This window comes from Rhinoderma darwinii, chromosome 4, assembly GCF_050947455.1.
Source record: "Rhinoderma darwinii isolate aRhiDar2 chromosome 4, aRhiDar2.hap1, whole genome shotgun sequence".
Classification (NCBI taxonomy): Eukaryota; Metazoa; Chordata; class Amphibia; order Anura; family Rhinodermatidae; genus Rhinoderma; species Rhinoderma darwinii.
Genome location: NC_134690.1, coordinates 112234988 through 112249405, shown reverse-complemented (window position 1 = coordinate 112249405; position 14418 = coordinate 112234988). Strand labels below are relative to the sequence as shown.

General features: G+C 41.2%; 1 protein-coding gene across 2 annotated transcripts in view; it reads right to left on the bottom strand.

Moving 5' to 3' along the window:
- The window catches only part of ATR (ATR checkpoint kinase), a 113043-nt gene that overhangs the window by 28947 nt on the left and 69678 nt on the right, over positions 1-14418 (bottom strand). For both annotated transcript variants that reach the window (XM_075861472.1, XM_075861473.1), the window contains 6 exons: positions 10110-10201; positions 9392-9483; positions 5804-5981; positions 5347-5523; positions 4845-5004; positions 4453-4626 (listed from right to left, as the gene is read on the bottom strand). In XM_075861472.1, coding sequence (XP_075717587.1) covers positions 4453-4626; positions 4845-5004; positions 5347-5523; positions 5804-5981; positions 9392-9483; positions 10110-10201 — 873 coding nt within the window. The remainder of the gene's footprint in view (positions 1-4452; positions 4627-4844; positions 5005-5346; positions 5524-5803; positions 5982-9391; positions 9484-10109; positions 10202-14418) is intronic.

Here is a 14418-nt window from a genome sequence, read left to right as displayed (position 1 = left end):
TCCCAAGGGTGAACTAGAATTGTATAGAAAGAGGGCAGGACAATGTCCTCATTCAGCTAGAAAGAGGAGACCATTTTCGGTAGAGAGGGAGGAACCAGATGGAGCACCACCTTGTCCTGGTGGAGGATCAGGAAGGGAGACCTCCAAGACAGGTCTGCCAATTCAGAGACTTTCTGGATAGAGGGTAATCGCCACAAGAAAAAACACTTTCTAAGAGATAAGACAGAGAGAGCTCTCCTGCAGAGGTTTCAAATGGAGCAGATGAAGAGCGTCCAGAACCAGGTTAGATTCATGCCGGAGTAGAATGTCTGTATGGAGAGACTGCATGAGCTACACCCTGCAGAAAAGTCTGAATGTTCGACTTGGTGGCTAACGGATGATGAAAAACAAGAGCAGCAACCTGTCCCTTGATATAACTAATGGTTAGGCAGAGGTCCAGACCCCTCTTAAGACAGGAAAGAATCTTGGACAAGAAGAAATGCAAGGGCTGGACCTTTCTTGTCTTGCACCATTGGAAGAAGTTTTTCCAAGTCCAATGATAAATATGTGCAGATGATGGTTTTCTGACCTTCAGCATGGTCTGAATAACGTCTAAAAAAATACAAGTCCTCAAAACGGAGGCTTCAACAGCCATGCCATTAAACGTAGTGACTCAAATGCTGGTGAAAGAGAAAGCAAATGGTGCTGGAGGGGCAAGTCCCAACGAGCGTCGTCTAGTAGAGACACCCCTTGGTGTTTCCATTCCTAAAAACAACATCCTATAATTCTGCATGGGAAGGAAAAACTTTGAGAGTTTGCTTACCTGCATCTCTGATATGGAGGGTATTCCAGACAGTTGAGTTAAGGTTGTCCACCACTGTAGACAGCTTAGAGGTCTGTTCTGCATCCAAGTTCGTATCGGAATCCGAAATATCACAATATCTAGGTGTGGAGGAGGCCTTGAACTTAACCCCTGGGGGTGGGGGATCAGCAGACAAAATTTAGATGAAGAATATGTAGGGCAAGATTGTGTAGATCCAGCCCTCTCATGGGCCCTTTGTTGTGAGGAAGATGCTGAGGGGGAGGCCAGAGGAGCCTAGTCAGCGAAACAGTAAGAAGATCCACCGTGGAGGCTTCCGCAAAAGCGAAGGGCTGAGCAGAGCTTAAATGAGGACATTTGTGCGCCATTGATTAATTGAACACAGCAGTGGGTGGGTGGTGGTGGGCTAGAGAGGGTGGTTGGTGTCAATGGTGATACTCACATCTGCTACTCACCCTGAAAGAGCGCACTGGTGGGGAGCAAGCTGAGTGACCTTTGGCTGGTGGGTGACTGATTAGGCTGAAAAAAAACATATGTCCATCAAGTCCAACCTATAATTCTACCGTGTTGATCCAGAGGAAGGAGAAAACCCTGCTCTTGTCCCACTTTTCTTTTGCAGAGATACAATGGCACGGTAGTATTGATATAGTTGCATCCATCACCCTTGTTAAAAAATGTTTTTTGCCAGATCCTGCAGGATGGAATAATGTAGTCTACAATGCTATTCCATCCTTAAAAAAAAAAAAAAAAAAAAAAAAAAAAGGGCATACTGATGTATACCCGCCTGATGGATACCAAGGGGACGCTCATTTGGTCTCTCGGGCTAATGGAGCTCTATGGACACGTTTAGCGGGCCCACGTACACAGCATTCAGATGATTAAGCATTGGAGTTGTCCAGCAACTCCAGTACCTCAAAGAGAAAAGCTACTGCCTGGGGCACAAGAGTTTATGGTTTTGATTCCAGACAGTCGGTCGGTCCTGCCAGTTGGTAGGTTCGGCCGACTTCGGTTCACACATTTTTTCCACATGGATTTCAGAACATATTCCGCGCTAAAATCCATGTGAAATCTGCTCACAGACTTCCTCTCATTAATTTCAATGGGAAAGCCATGTGGCAGTTCAAACAATGAAGAATTTTCTAGTGAGCATTTGAAATCCGTGTCAATAAACTAGTTGTTTTTCCACACGCAGATTAGCCATGTTGAATGGAGTAAATCCGCATAGAATACCCACTAGTGACGCATTTCTGACACCGATTTCCCTTCCAACAAATGTCAGATTATTATGCCTCCTAATCAGTCATCTGAACATAGTGAAAGACTGTCGCCAGTTCCGAGAGCTGGAGCATGTATTGTTTACTGAAGTGGTTTCCAGGTTCATAAAAACATGGCTGCTTTTTTTCAACAAATCAGCGCCACAGCTGTGAACATGTTGTGTGTGGTATTGCTTCTCAATCCCATTCACATAAATGGAGCTGAGCTGCAATACCAGACATAAACCATGGACAAGTGTGGCGCTGTTTTGGAAGATAACAGTCATGTTTTTCTAAACCTGGACAATCCCTTTAAGGTGCAAGGTGTGTGAAAGCGTAATGGGGTTAGTTGCAGGAGATCTTAATAAAATAATAACTACTCATCACACGACCGTATTTTTCATCCGTAATCACGGACCCATTCATTTCTATGCTACGGACACCTTTCTGTATTTTTACGGATGGGTGTCCATTCCGTAAAAATGATCCGTAAAATATAGAACATGTCCTATTCTTGTCCGCAATTACAGCTCTAACTCCCCATAGAAGTCTATGGGTCGCTTCTGTAATTACAGATGGCTATGGATGTGCACCCGTAGCCGTCCGTAATTACCGAAGCATTGCTAGGCAACCCCAGGTTTGCAGATGTTGCACATCATTTGTGGTTTTCTTCATATATAGGGATGCACTGCGAACCGTATTTGCGGATACCGTTCCATATATGCGGATAAGTTGCGGATGACTACTGATCCGTATTTACGAACAGTATTCACGGATGGATGAAAATATGGTCGTGTGCATGGGGCCTTAAAAAAAATTTAAAAAATCTTGTTATTATGCATAGTCCTCATTGCCTAACGATGCTGTGACGTTAGAGCTGAACATTACTGCTTTGTGATGTGTCTTTCATCTCCTATTCCCCAGTTCTACTGCAGCGCTGTTTTCTGTTGTCTCCATAGTGGGGACTGTGTCTCTTCGATTGCAGTCTGCCAGTACACTGCTGTGTGGTCTTCCATTCACACATTTCCAGTCCTGCATTGTGGCTCCCTCGAGAATGCGCTTGATGATCAACCAATAGCCAGCCATGATCTGAATTCCTGCCCCTCTATTGTACTGGTCAGAAAGTACACACAGAGGAGATGGGAATTGATACATTATGATTTTACAAGACCACGCTTTAACTGGGAGACAAAACCCCACTTCCTGCGTTCCGTCTCTGCTTCTCAGTTACTAGAGATGGAATTTGGATGACAACGGAGGGTGGACAGCAGATTTGTTGGAAGGGAGACACCTAGTGGCAGGAACTTCACAGAGAATTTGCATGACTAAAACCGCAATGAATTTTTTTTAAAGTAAGTGATTTAGAAAGCAGGTCTAATTCACATATACTATTAGATTCAATTAGATATAAGTTGTATGAAAAGTTTGTGTTAGTTTAAGGCCCAATGCACACGGCTGTATTGCGGCTCCATTTTGCACAGAGCCGTGAAACGGCAACCATAAAGGTGCATGAGGCCTTTGCTGTGCCTGCATATAACAGATTTTTTTTTCCCTTTGGACTCGTATGTATAAGAAAATGATGGCATGCTCCATTACATGCTGTTGCCTCCAGAAGATAGGTTTGTACTGTACATACAGCAACTCACAGAGCATAGTACGGCCGCACGGGACCTTGCGGGCTGCCATACAGCCTCCTGCACACCGTCCTGCCATGTGCATGGCACCTAAGAAACTTACTACAGAAAAATTCAACAATGTCCTCCCCTCTGGACCACTCAAATTCAACAAATTACCCATCTCTGTAACCTCCTCCTTTCCCTGTTCTTAGCGGGAGCACCCGGGTCACAGAAGAAAACCCTGCAGGATTATTTGACGTGTTAACCTTCATGGTAAATTTAAACGTTTACTGTGCAGAGGATCTGGATATTCATTAACATAATAGTTTATGAATATCCTGAGCCTAAGAGTAAAAGAAGATTCTATCAATTTCTATTTCTTACAGAGCAAAACCGTGCTGTATGATGCATACACTCGGTGAAGTAAGCACAAGCAAGGAAAGGATAAGCAAGCACATGGAGCACTGCGGCAACATCAGGTACAGAAGAGACATAGAAAAAGTACACCGCATCACAGCAGCATAGGAGCCAACGATGAAGTGACAGCCACCTGATTGTATCTTATATCTTAGCAGAAAAAAAACAAAAAAAAACACAGTGTGACATATGGCTATTACCGGTTCTAAGAAGTCTAAGGGTAAGTTCATACAGCATTTTATGACAAGCAAAAAAAAATCTGCCTCAAAATTCATCCTGAAGGAATTTTGAGGCATACAGAATATACAGGTAAATATACACTACAGTTTCTCCACCCTATCACTCAGGGGTTTAATATTCAACTTACTTTGTACTTTTTCATCACAGCATTGCTTTCAAAGTTGGCAGTCTCGTCCATGAATCGTCCCACCAGCAGCATGGCTCTGCCATGGATCAGCTGCTGCTCTAGGTTTTCAGTGTTATCTGCCTGGAACAACTCTGCTCCCTTCTGTAGGATGATGAGGGCCTGGTGCACATCACCCTAATCATCATAATGGGGATACTGGGTTAGCTATGGTGGGATACAACGTCCCCAGTCATTGACCCATGATCATGCATAAAACAAACAGGTATCAGATACACTACTCGATCTTTTAGTACGTTTATCTATTAAATCTGCAACTGATTATACCAAATGCCGGTATAAAAGATATGAATGACTGATCTATAAAGGAGACCAGACGCTGGATTGTTGCTTACCTTAGACCACAACCACTTAGCGCGTTCAACATTAAGCTCAGCAAGCCTGGTTTCTCCTGCATTGAGGAGAGCGTTATAAGCAGTCTGATGGTGGCCTGCTTTTCGGGCAACACGAGCACTTTGCAGCCAACATGCTCCAATCATGTCAGTGTAGCTAGGCCTGAAAAATCAAAACAAACTTTATATTAAAACTCTCTACTATTAATATTAAACAATCCTAAATTAACAAGTTACAGGAGTAGCCTCTTAAAGGGGACGTACCAGAATCGACAACTGTCACCTATCCGCAGGATAGGTGATAACTGCCTGATCGCTGGTGGCCCAATGATCACCTATCCTGAGGATAGGTGAGGATTGTCCTCTCTGGTATGTCCCCTCTAAGGGGTCACTCCTCACTGCGGTTATTCTGTATGTAAAATTGAATTAGAAGATAATAGTCATTACTGAACTGCTGATCAGTTATGTTTATGCTACTTACTTCATAAAAACGAGACCAACTTACCTCTTACCAATAGTCAGTAAAGCCCTGCGTAGTGCCAGAACGGGTTCCCTTGCCCTGTAGGAGTTTTGTGTCATTTCCAGTCTTGCCAACCAATTAAGAGAGTCTGTATTTGAATCACCAGCAGGATCCTGGAGCAACATCTTTATACTGTGTTCAAGCTCGCACAACATGTGTAGCCTGAAAGATTACAGGAAATCAAGTCAAAAAATATCAAGCCTACAAAAAGTATGCAAACGATAGACTTTATAATACATTCAGTAGCTTAACGTCATCACATACTATGGCTCATTCATCTAATATAATGACCACATTATTCAATCAAAAGTAAGATGAAACTTACATTTATCAAAACCACAGAACAGAACGAAACGTCCTCCTGTATACCTTTAAGATATATTTCATACACGCTTCAGTTTACAAAAAGTGGTTCAGCCAGTAGAAAAATACAGCTGTGTACCTTACTATATATTCGTAGCCTCGTTGGTAGGAACCTCTCTCAAAGCTGGCAGCTGATAAAGGCACGATCTGCTCGGCACGCACCACTTTCAGGGATTCATAGAATGCTTCTCTTTCCTTCTTCTTAGACAACAGCAGCAGCTGCCCTAGCCTGATACTCCAGTTGGTAGATTTTCTATCTGTTAAGAAAATATAATTTAAAGAGGCTCTGTCACCACATTATAAGTGGCCTATATTGTACATGATGTGATCGGCGCTGTAATGTAGATTACAGCAGTGGTTTTTATTTAGAAAAACGATCATTTTTGACAGAGTTATGACCAATTTTAGCTTTATGCTAATGACTTTCTTAACCCGTTAGTGACCGGCCCATCGTGTTTCTACGTCGGTCACTAACGGGCCTTATTCTGATGCAATAGGCTTTTTACGTCGCTGCATCGGAATAAGTAAACAGAGCAGGGAGCTGTCAAATCTCCCTGTTCTCAGTTGCCAGAGGCGGCTGAGGGCTGGGAGCGTCCCTGCTCGACCGGGTGAGATCGATATTAGTATCGATCTCACACGTTTAACCCCTCAGATGCGGTGCTGAATAGCGTGCACCGCATCTGAGTGGTTTTGGAGAGAGGGAGGGAGCTCCCTCTCATCCCACTGACACCCGGCGATAAGATCGCCGAGTATCTGTGTCTCCGATGGCAGCCGGGGGCCTAATAAAGGCCTCCAGGTCTGCCGGTAATGAATGCCTGCTAGATCATGCCGGAGGCATGACCTAGCAGATGCCTGTCCGTGTTAAATGGACAGGCAGTAATACACTGCAATACAGAAGTATTGCAGTGTATTATAAATGCGATCGGAGGATCGCATAGTGAAGTCCCCTAGTGGGACTAGTAAAAAAGTAAAAAAAAAGTTTAATAAAAAAAGTGAAAAAAAAATATGAAAAACCCACTTTTTCCCCCTTACAAACTGCTTTACTATTAAAAAACAAAATAAAGTAAAAAAGTTACACATATTTGGTATCGCCGCGTCCGTAACGACCCCGACTATAAACTTATTACATCATTTAACCCGCACGGTGAATGCCGTAAAAAATAAAATAAAAAACAATGCAAAAATTGCTGTTTTCTTTGAATCCAGCCTTAAAATTTTTTTTTATAAAAAGTGATCAAAAAGTCACATCTACTCCAAAATGGTACCGATAAAAACGACAAGTCGTCTGGCAAAAAAAAAAGCCCTCCTACAATTGCATCGATGAAAAAATAAAAACGTTACGGCTCTTCAAATACGGAGACACAAAAACAAATAATTTTGAAAAAAAAAGTGTTTTCGCTGTGTAAAAGTAGTAAAACATACAAAAACGATACAAATTTGGTATCGTTGCAATCGCAACAACCCACTGAATAAAGTTATTGTGTTATTTATACCACACGGTAAACGGCGCAAATTTAGGACGCAAAAAGTGTGGCAAAATTGCTGTTTTTTTTCTATTCCCCCCCCCCAAAAAAAGTTAATCAATAAATTCTATGTATCCCAAAATGGTGCTATTAAAAATTAAAACTTCTCCCGCAAAAAACAAGACCTTATACAGCTATGTCGACACAAAAATAAAAAGTGTATAGCTCTTTAAATGAGACAATGGAAAAACGTAAAAAATGGCTTGGTCATTAACGTCTAAAATAGGCTGGTCATTAAGGGGTTAATAGACAACTGGCGTGTTTTACTTTTTGACCAAGTGGGCGTTGTGGAGAGAAGTGTATGACGCTGACCAATCAGCGTCATACATTTCTCCCCATTCATTTACACAGCACATAGTGATCTAGCCAGATCACTATGTGCAGCGCCACACACACACACACACACACACACACACACACACACACACACACACACACACACACACACACACACACACACACACACACACACACACACACACACACACACACTAACGTTACTCAAGTGTCCTGACAGTGAATAGAGATTACTACCAACCAGGACGTGATGTCTATTCAGAACTCTGACACTTCGGTAACGTTTGTGTGAGATTTACAGCAAGGCAAGCGTAATCTTGCGAGATTACGCTGTAACATGTCATTTAAAACGAGATTACGCTTGCCTTGCTGTAAATCTCACACAAACGTTACAGAAGTGTCAGGATTCTGAACAGACATCACGTCCTGGCTGGAGGTAATGTATATTCACTGTCAGGACACTTGAGTAACGTTATAGTGTGTTTATGTGGCTGCACATAGCGATATCTCTATGTGCTGTGTAAATAAATTGAGAGAACTGTATGATGCTGATTGGTCAGCGTCATACACTTCTCTCCACAATGCCCACTTGGTCAAAAAGTAAAAACATGCCCAGTTGTCCATTAAGAAAGTCATTAGCAATAAGCTAAAATAGGTCATAACTAAAAATTGATTGTTTTTCTAAATAAAAAACACTGCTGTAATCTACATTACAGTGCCGATGTACAAGATAGGGCACTTATAATGTGGTGATAGAGACTCTTTAAGAACAAATTATCCGGTGTAGAAATATTATTGCAATATAAAATTTCCTAATATACATCTATTACCTGAGTCAGCATTATAACAACATTTTCAGAGTCCGTATTCTGTGTAAAAGGTGAATAGGAGCGGTTACAATAAACTGGCAGCCATGGCCACTGCTACTCTGCACTAGTAAATGGCATTTGTATCCTGCTGATGGTACCAGGAGATGAGCCATAGGGAATATGAATTCCCCGCTGATACTTTCCTCCATTACCTAAATAGGTCCCACAGGGATCCACTCAAGTAACAAGTACTCATAATACAATTGCCGACTATAAAAATACTCCAAATGTGATATTAAAATCACAAACGATACAACATCAACATTAGACCAGTTTTCGGGTCATGATCAGTAGGGTCACGTTTGTCATCTATAGATCGCAGTGTGGGGTTAGCGCTACAGTGTGGGTAACAGAGGAGACCTTCGCCGCAGGATTTAATCATTCTAAATGTCTACTCTTCCCTGAAAAATACAGTTTCTGTTCTTTGTCCCCACTTCCCACATTGGGAATCACAGGTAAATGATTTTCACTCAGTCGGTTTGACTGTTCATAATATGACTAGATCACAATGTGCCACGCGGCCAACAATGGCACCAAGGGAATCGGAGCAGCTGATCACAGTCTCATCTGTCTGGGGAGATGTCAGGATCTTGTCAGTGGTCCAGAGATAAATCTGGAATAAATTGTAATGGTTGAAGTGTGCTGGTGGCACATGATTGGTCAAGATAAATTAGGTCCCCCAGGAATTCTGCATAAACGCGTCCGAACATCTTTACTACCTGCCACGGCCTCATTGCCACCATTATTTATGTGTGTCTTGAATTACATAGGGTCAATTCTACTAAATCATGTCCAGAAATATAATTATTTTTTTTACTATCATATTATGTAAAAGAGGTCTTGAGTCTTATAAAATCACTCAGCTGCGAACCACAACCTACATATTACAGTAGTTACACAATATGATATATTTACCTCAAATAAAGTGTGATGCTAAACATTACACTACATACTCACAAACTTAAACGAAAAAATTACCTGTAGATAGATATTCATCCACAAAGTCCCATTTGGAGAGCTTCCAAGCTGCCTCAACTCTGTAGGTGTTCAATTCAGCTGTCCACTCAGGCCTAGGGGTTAAAAATTGTTTAAGATAACGTAAAAATGTACCTCTCTAAAAATGGCCATTAGATTTTAACTCAATGAAAGTTTGGCCAACAGCTAACCCCAGTGACTCCCCAGTGGAGTATGCATGTTTTTGTTTTGTGTTTTCAATGGGGAGAGGGAAATAAGCCACTGCTAGACACCTCTGACACCGCTTATTCCCTAAACCCTGTTTTAGCTTACTCGGCTCCGGCCACATCCTGGTTAGGTGGTCGGGAGTTACGCAAATAGCCGAGTGCTCGCTAATATACGCTGTTTCCGTAACTCCCATAGAAGTTAATGGGAGGCAGGGGGAGTCGAGTAAGCTAGAACGGGGTTTAGGGGGCTCCATTCTAGAGTTAGGTGCAGGTCCCATATCCTGTGGATATGCCATAAATGTCCAAGATGGAATAACCCCTTTAATTTGCCCATATACATTAGATAAATGTCAGCCGAACCTGTCATTTTTGGTTAGATCGAACAATAATCTATTGTGTATGGAGCAGGCCTGCTATCCCCCAATGTCTAGTCTAAAATTAAAAAATTGTAACGCCTTTAAGTGTACCCTTGCATGAAACCATATCATTCTACAAGATAATGTGATGATACTTGCCTACTATTTAGGATTCCATTAACTTGTGTAATCACAGTAGACAATTGGCCTAGACCTAACATTGATTTCACTACTCCATGATAGTGCACAATCTGCAAAAGAAAATGCACCAAACGTTAATATTAAGAACCCATTTGTTTACATAATTATTAGTCAGCAAAACTAGCAAATCCAATCTATACGGACAAACGTATTGGGACATATACACATTACAACTACAGGAGCTTTTATAACATCCCTTTCTAAATCCATAAATATTATTGTGGGAATTTTTGCCGATTCATCCAGAATAGCATGGGTGAGGTCAGACACTGATGTTGGACGAGACGGCCTAGCTCGCATTCTCCGTTCTATTTCCTCACAAAGGTGTTAGATGGCGTTGGGGTCAGGGCACTTTGCGTGCCAGTTAAGTTATTCCACACCAAACTAACCTAATTACGCCTTTATGGTCCTTGCTTTGTGCACTGGGGCATAGTAATGCTGGAACAGAAAAGGCCTTCCCCAAACTGAAGCATACAATTGTCTAAAATGACTTGGTATGACTATAAAAACCATTATAGTTGGCACAATGCAGTCAAGCAGGTAACGTTCTCCTGGCATTCGCTAAACCCAGACTTGTCCATCAGACTGCCAGATAGGGAAGCGCGATCATCACTCCACAGAGCAAAAAAAACAAAACTCCACAGAACACTTTTTCACTGCTCCAAAGTCCAATGCGATGTTCTTTACACCACTCCATCTGATGCTTGGCATTGTGCTTGGGGATGTAAGGCTTGCATGAAGCTGCTCGACCATAAAAACCCATGCCCTGAAGCTCGAGGGGCACAATTTTTGTGCTGATGTTAATGCCAGAGGAGGTTTGGAACTCTGCAGTTACTGAGTCAGCAGAGCGTTTGTGACTTTTATGAGCTATGTACCTCAGCACTCGGAGCCCCTGCTCTGTCACTTTACGTGATCTTCCAACTCATGGCTCAGTTCCCGTGGTTCCTAAACGCGTTCACTTTGCAATAATATCATTCACAGTATATTGTGGAATATATAGGAGGGAAGAAACTTCACAAACTGACTTGTTGCCCAGGTGCCATCCTATCAAAATACCATGCTGGAATTCAGTGAGTTCTCTAGAATGACCCATTCTTTCACAAATGTTTGTAAAGGCGACCTGCATGACTAGGTGCTGGATTTTATACCTGTGGCAATGGGACTGAATGAAACATCTGAATTCAATGATTAACCCCTTCAAGACCCAGCCGATTTTTCAAATCTGACATGTGTTACTTTATGTGGTAATAACGTTGGAATGCTTTTACCTATTCAAGCGATTCTGAGATTGTTTTCTCGTGACATGTTGTACTTTATGTTGGTGAAAAAATTTTGTCGATAATTTTGGTATTTATTTCTGAAAAACACCACAATTTAGAAAAAATTTGCAAAAATTAGCATTTTTCTAAATTTAAACGTATCTGCTTGTAAAACACAAAATAGTTACTAGTTAACATCCCCCATATGTCTACTTTATGTTTGCATCGTTTTTTGAACGTCCTTTTATTTTTCTACGACGTTACAAGGCTTAGAACTTTAGCAGCAATTTCTCTTATTTTCAAGAAAATTTCAAAAGGCCATTTTTTTCAGGGACCAGTTCAGTTTTGAGGGCCTTATATATTAGAAAATCCCCAGATGTCAACCCATTTTCAAAACTGCACCCCTCAAGGTATTCGAATCAGCATTCACAAAGTGTTTTATCCCTTTAGGCGTTTCACAGGAATTAAAGTAAAGTAGAGGTGAAATTTACAAATTTTATTTTTTTTGCCGAAATTCATTTCTAATACATTTTTTTTTTGTAACACAGAAGGTTTTACCAGAGAAATGCAACTCAATATTTATTCCTCGAATTCTGCAGTTTTTAAAAATATCCCAAATGTGGCCCTAGTGCGATAATGGACTGAAGCACGGGCCTCAGAAGCAAAGGAGCACCCAGTGGATTTTGGGCCGCCTTTTTTTTAGAATATATTTTAGGCACTTTGTCAGGTTTGAAGAGGTCTTGTGGTGCCAAAACAGTGGAAACACCCCAAAAGTTACCCCATTTTGGAAACTACACCCCTCAAGGAATTTATCTAGGGGTACAGTTAGCATTTTGACCACACAGGTTTTTCGCTAAATTTATTAGAATTAGTCTGTAAAAATTAAAATCTACTTTTTTTCTGAAAAAACATAGAAATATAGAAATTTTTTATATTTACGAGGAATAATGAAGAAAATCACCCTAACATTTGTAAAGCAATGACTCCGGATTACAGCAATATCCCATATGTGGTAATAAACTGCTGATTGGACCCACAGCAGGGCTCAGAAGGGAAGGAGGCCATTTGGATTTTGGAGCACGGATTTTGCTGGATTGGTTTTCGGTGCCATGTCGCGTTTGCAACACCCTGGAGAGACCAAAACAGGGGAAACCCTCCAAAAGTGACCCCATTTTGGAAACTACACCTATCAAGGAATTTATCTAGGTGTATAGTTAGCATTTTGACCACACAGGTTTTTTGCAGAATTTAGTGGAATTAGGCAGTGAAAATGAAAATCAACTTTTTTTCTGAAAAAGCATAGAAATTTTACATTTTTACAAGGAATAAAGGAAAAAAAGAACCACAACATTTGTAAAGCAATTTCTCCTGATTACGGCAATACCCCATATGTGGTAATAAACTGCTGATTGGACCCATGGCAGTGCTCAGAAGGGAGGGAGCGCCATTTGGATTTTGGAGCACGGATTTTGCTGGATTGTTTTTCGGTGCCATGCCGCCTTTGCAACGCCCTGGAGGGACCAAAACAGTGGAAGCCCCCCAAGTTACCCCATTTTGGAAACACCCCTCAAGGAATTTTTCTAGGGGTATAATGAGCATTTAGACTCCACGGGTCTTTTGCAGAATTTATTAGAATTAGGCGGAGAAAATGAATATCACAATTTTTTTCCACTAAAATGTTGCATTTTCTCATTTTCACAAGGGATAAAGGAGAAATAAACAACCAATTTTTGTAAAGCTATTTATCCCGGGTACGGAAATACCCCACATGGGGTCATATATGTTTTTTCATTAGAAATGAATTAACCCTTTCAGGACTTATCCATTTTTTGCTTTCTTATTTTCGTTTTTCACTACCCTCCTTCCACGAGCCATAACTTTTTTCTTTTTCCATCAGTAGAGTGGTGTGAGGGCTTAATTCTTGCGGGAGGAATTGTAGTTTCTATTGATACCATTTAAAGTGCCATAAAAAGTACTGGGAAGCTGAAAAAAAAATAGGAAAATATAGGAAAAAAAAAAAAAAAAAAAAAAAAATCGGAATTTTTTTTGGGGGTTTTCGTTTTTACAGCTTTCGCCGTGCAGTAAAAACGGAAACGACAGCGATTTTGGTGGTTTAAATCATTTACGTTTTTTACGGTTTTCACCGTGCGAGTTAAATAATGGTATATTGTAATAGTTCGGCCTTTTACGGACGCAGCGATATAAATTCTGTTTATTTTTTTACATTACTTTAGAAGAAAAATGGGAAAAGGTTTTTTTTTAACTTTAAACTTTTTTCTTTCTCACTACTAATAACTTTAATTCTTCTACACATTTTATTAGGGGACTTGTACTAGCGATCATTGGATCGCGGGTACAATATACTGCGATACTAATGTATTGTAGTATATTGTTACAGGCTTCTGTAACCGCACGATCGCTGTACCTGTCCGTTAGTCCTGGGTGTCAGCTGTAATACACAGCCGACACCCGCAGCGTATGGAGCGGGCTCAGCACGTGAGATGCTCCATACATCACCCCCGCACCATGACGTGCTATTAAGTCATAGTGCGCAAAGGGGTAATGCACAGCGGATGGTGTGAATATTGCAATTTTCCCCTGATATGCCATTTTAGTGCATAATATGTCGTGCCCTGTTTGTGCCACTGAAGACAAATACCTCATAAAGCGTTAAGCAGGTTCTCCCGGGTATGGCGATGCCATATATGTGGGCGCAATCTTCTGTTTGGGCACGCTGCAGGGCTCAGAAGGGAGGGAACGCCATTTTGCTTTTGGAGCGCAGATTTTGCTTGGTAGTTTTTCTGTTTTGGGTTTCGCTGGTATTTCAGTTTATAATGTGGGGGCATGTGTAATCTGTGCGGAGAACATCAGGATATATGTAATCTGTGCAGAGAACATCAGGATATATGTAATCTGTGCAGAGAACATCAGGATATATGTAATCTGTGCAGAGAACATCAGGATATATGTAATCTGTGCAGAGAACATCAGGGGATAATAAGAGGGTA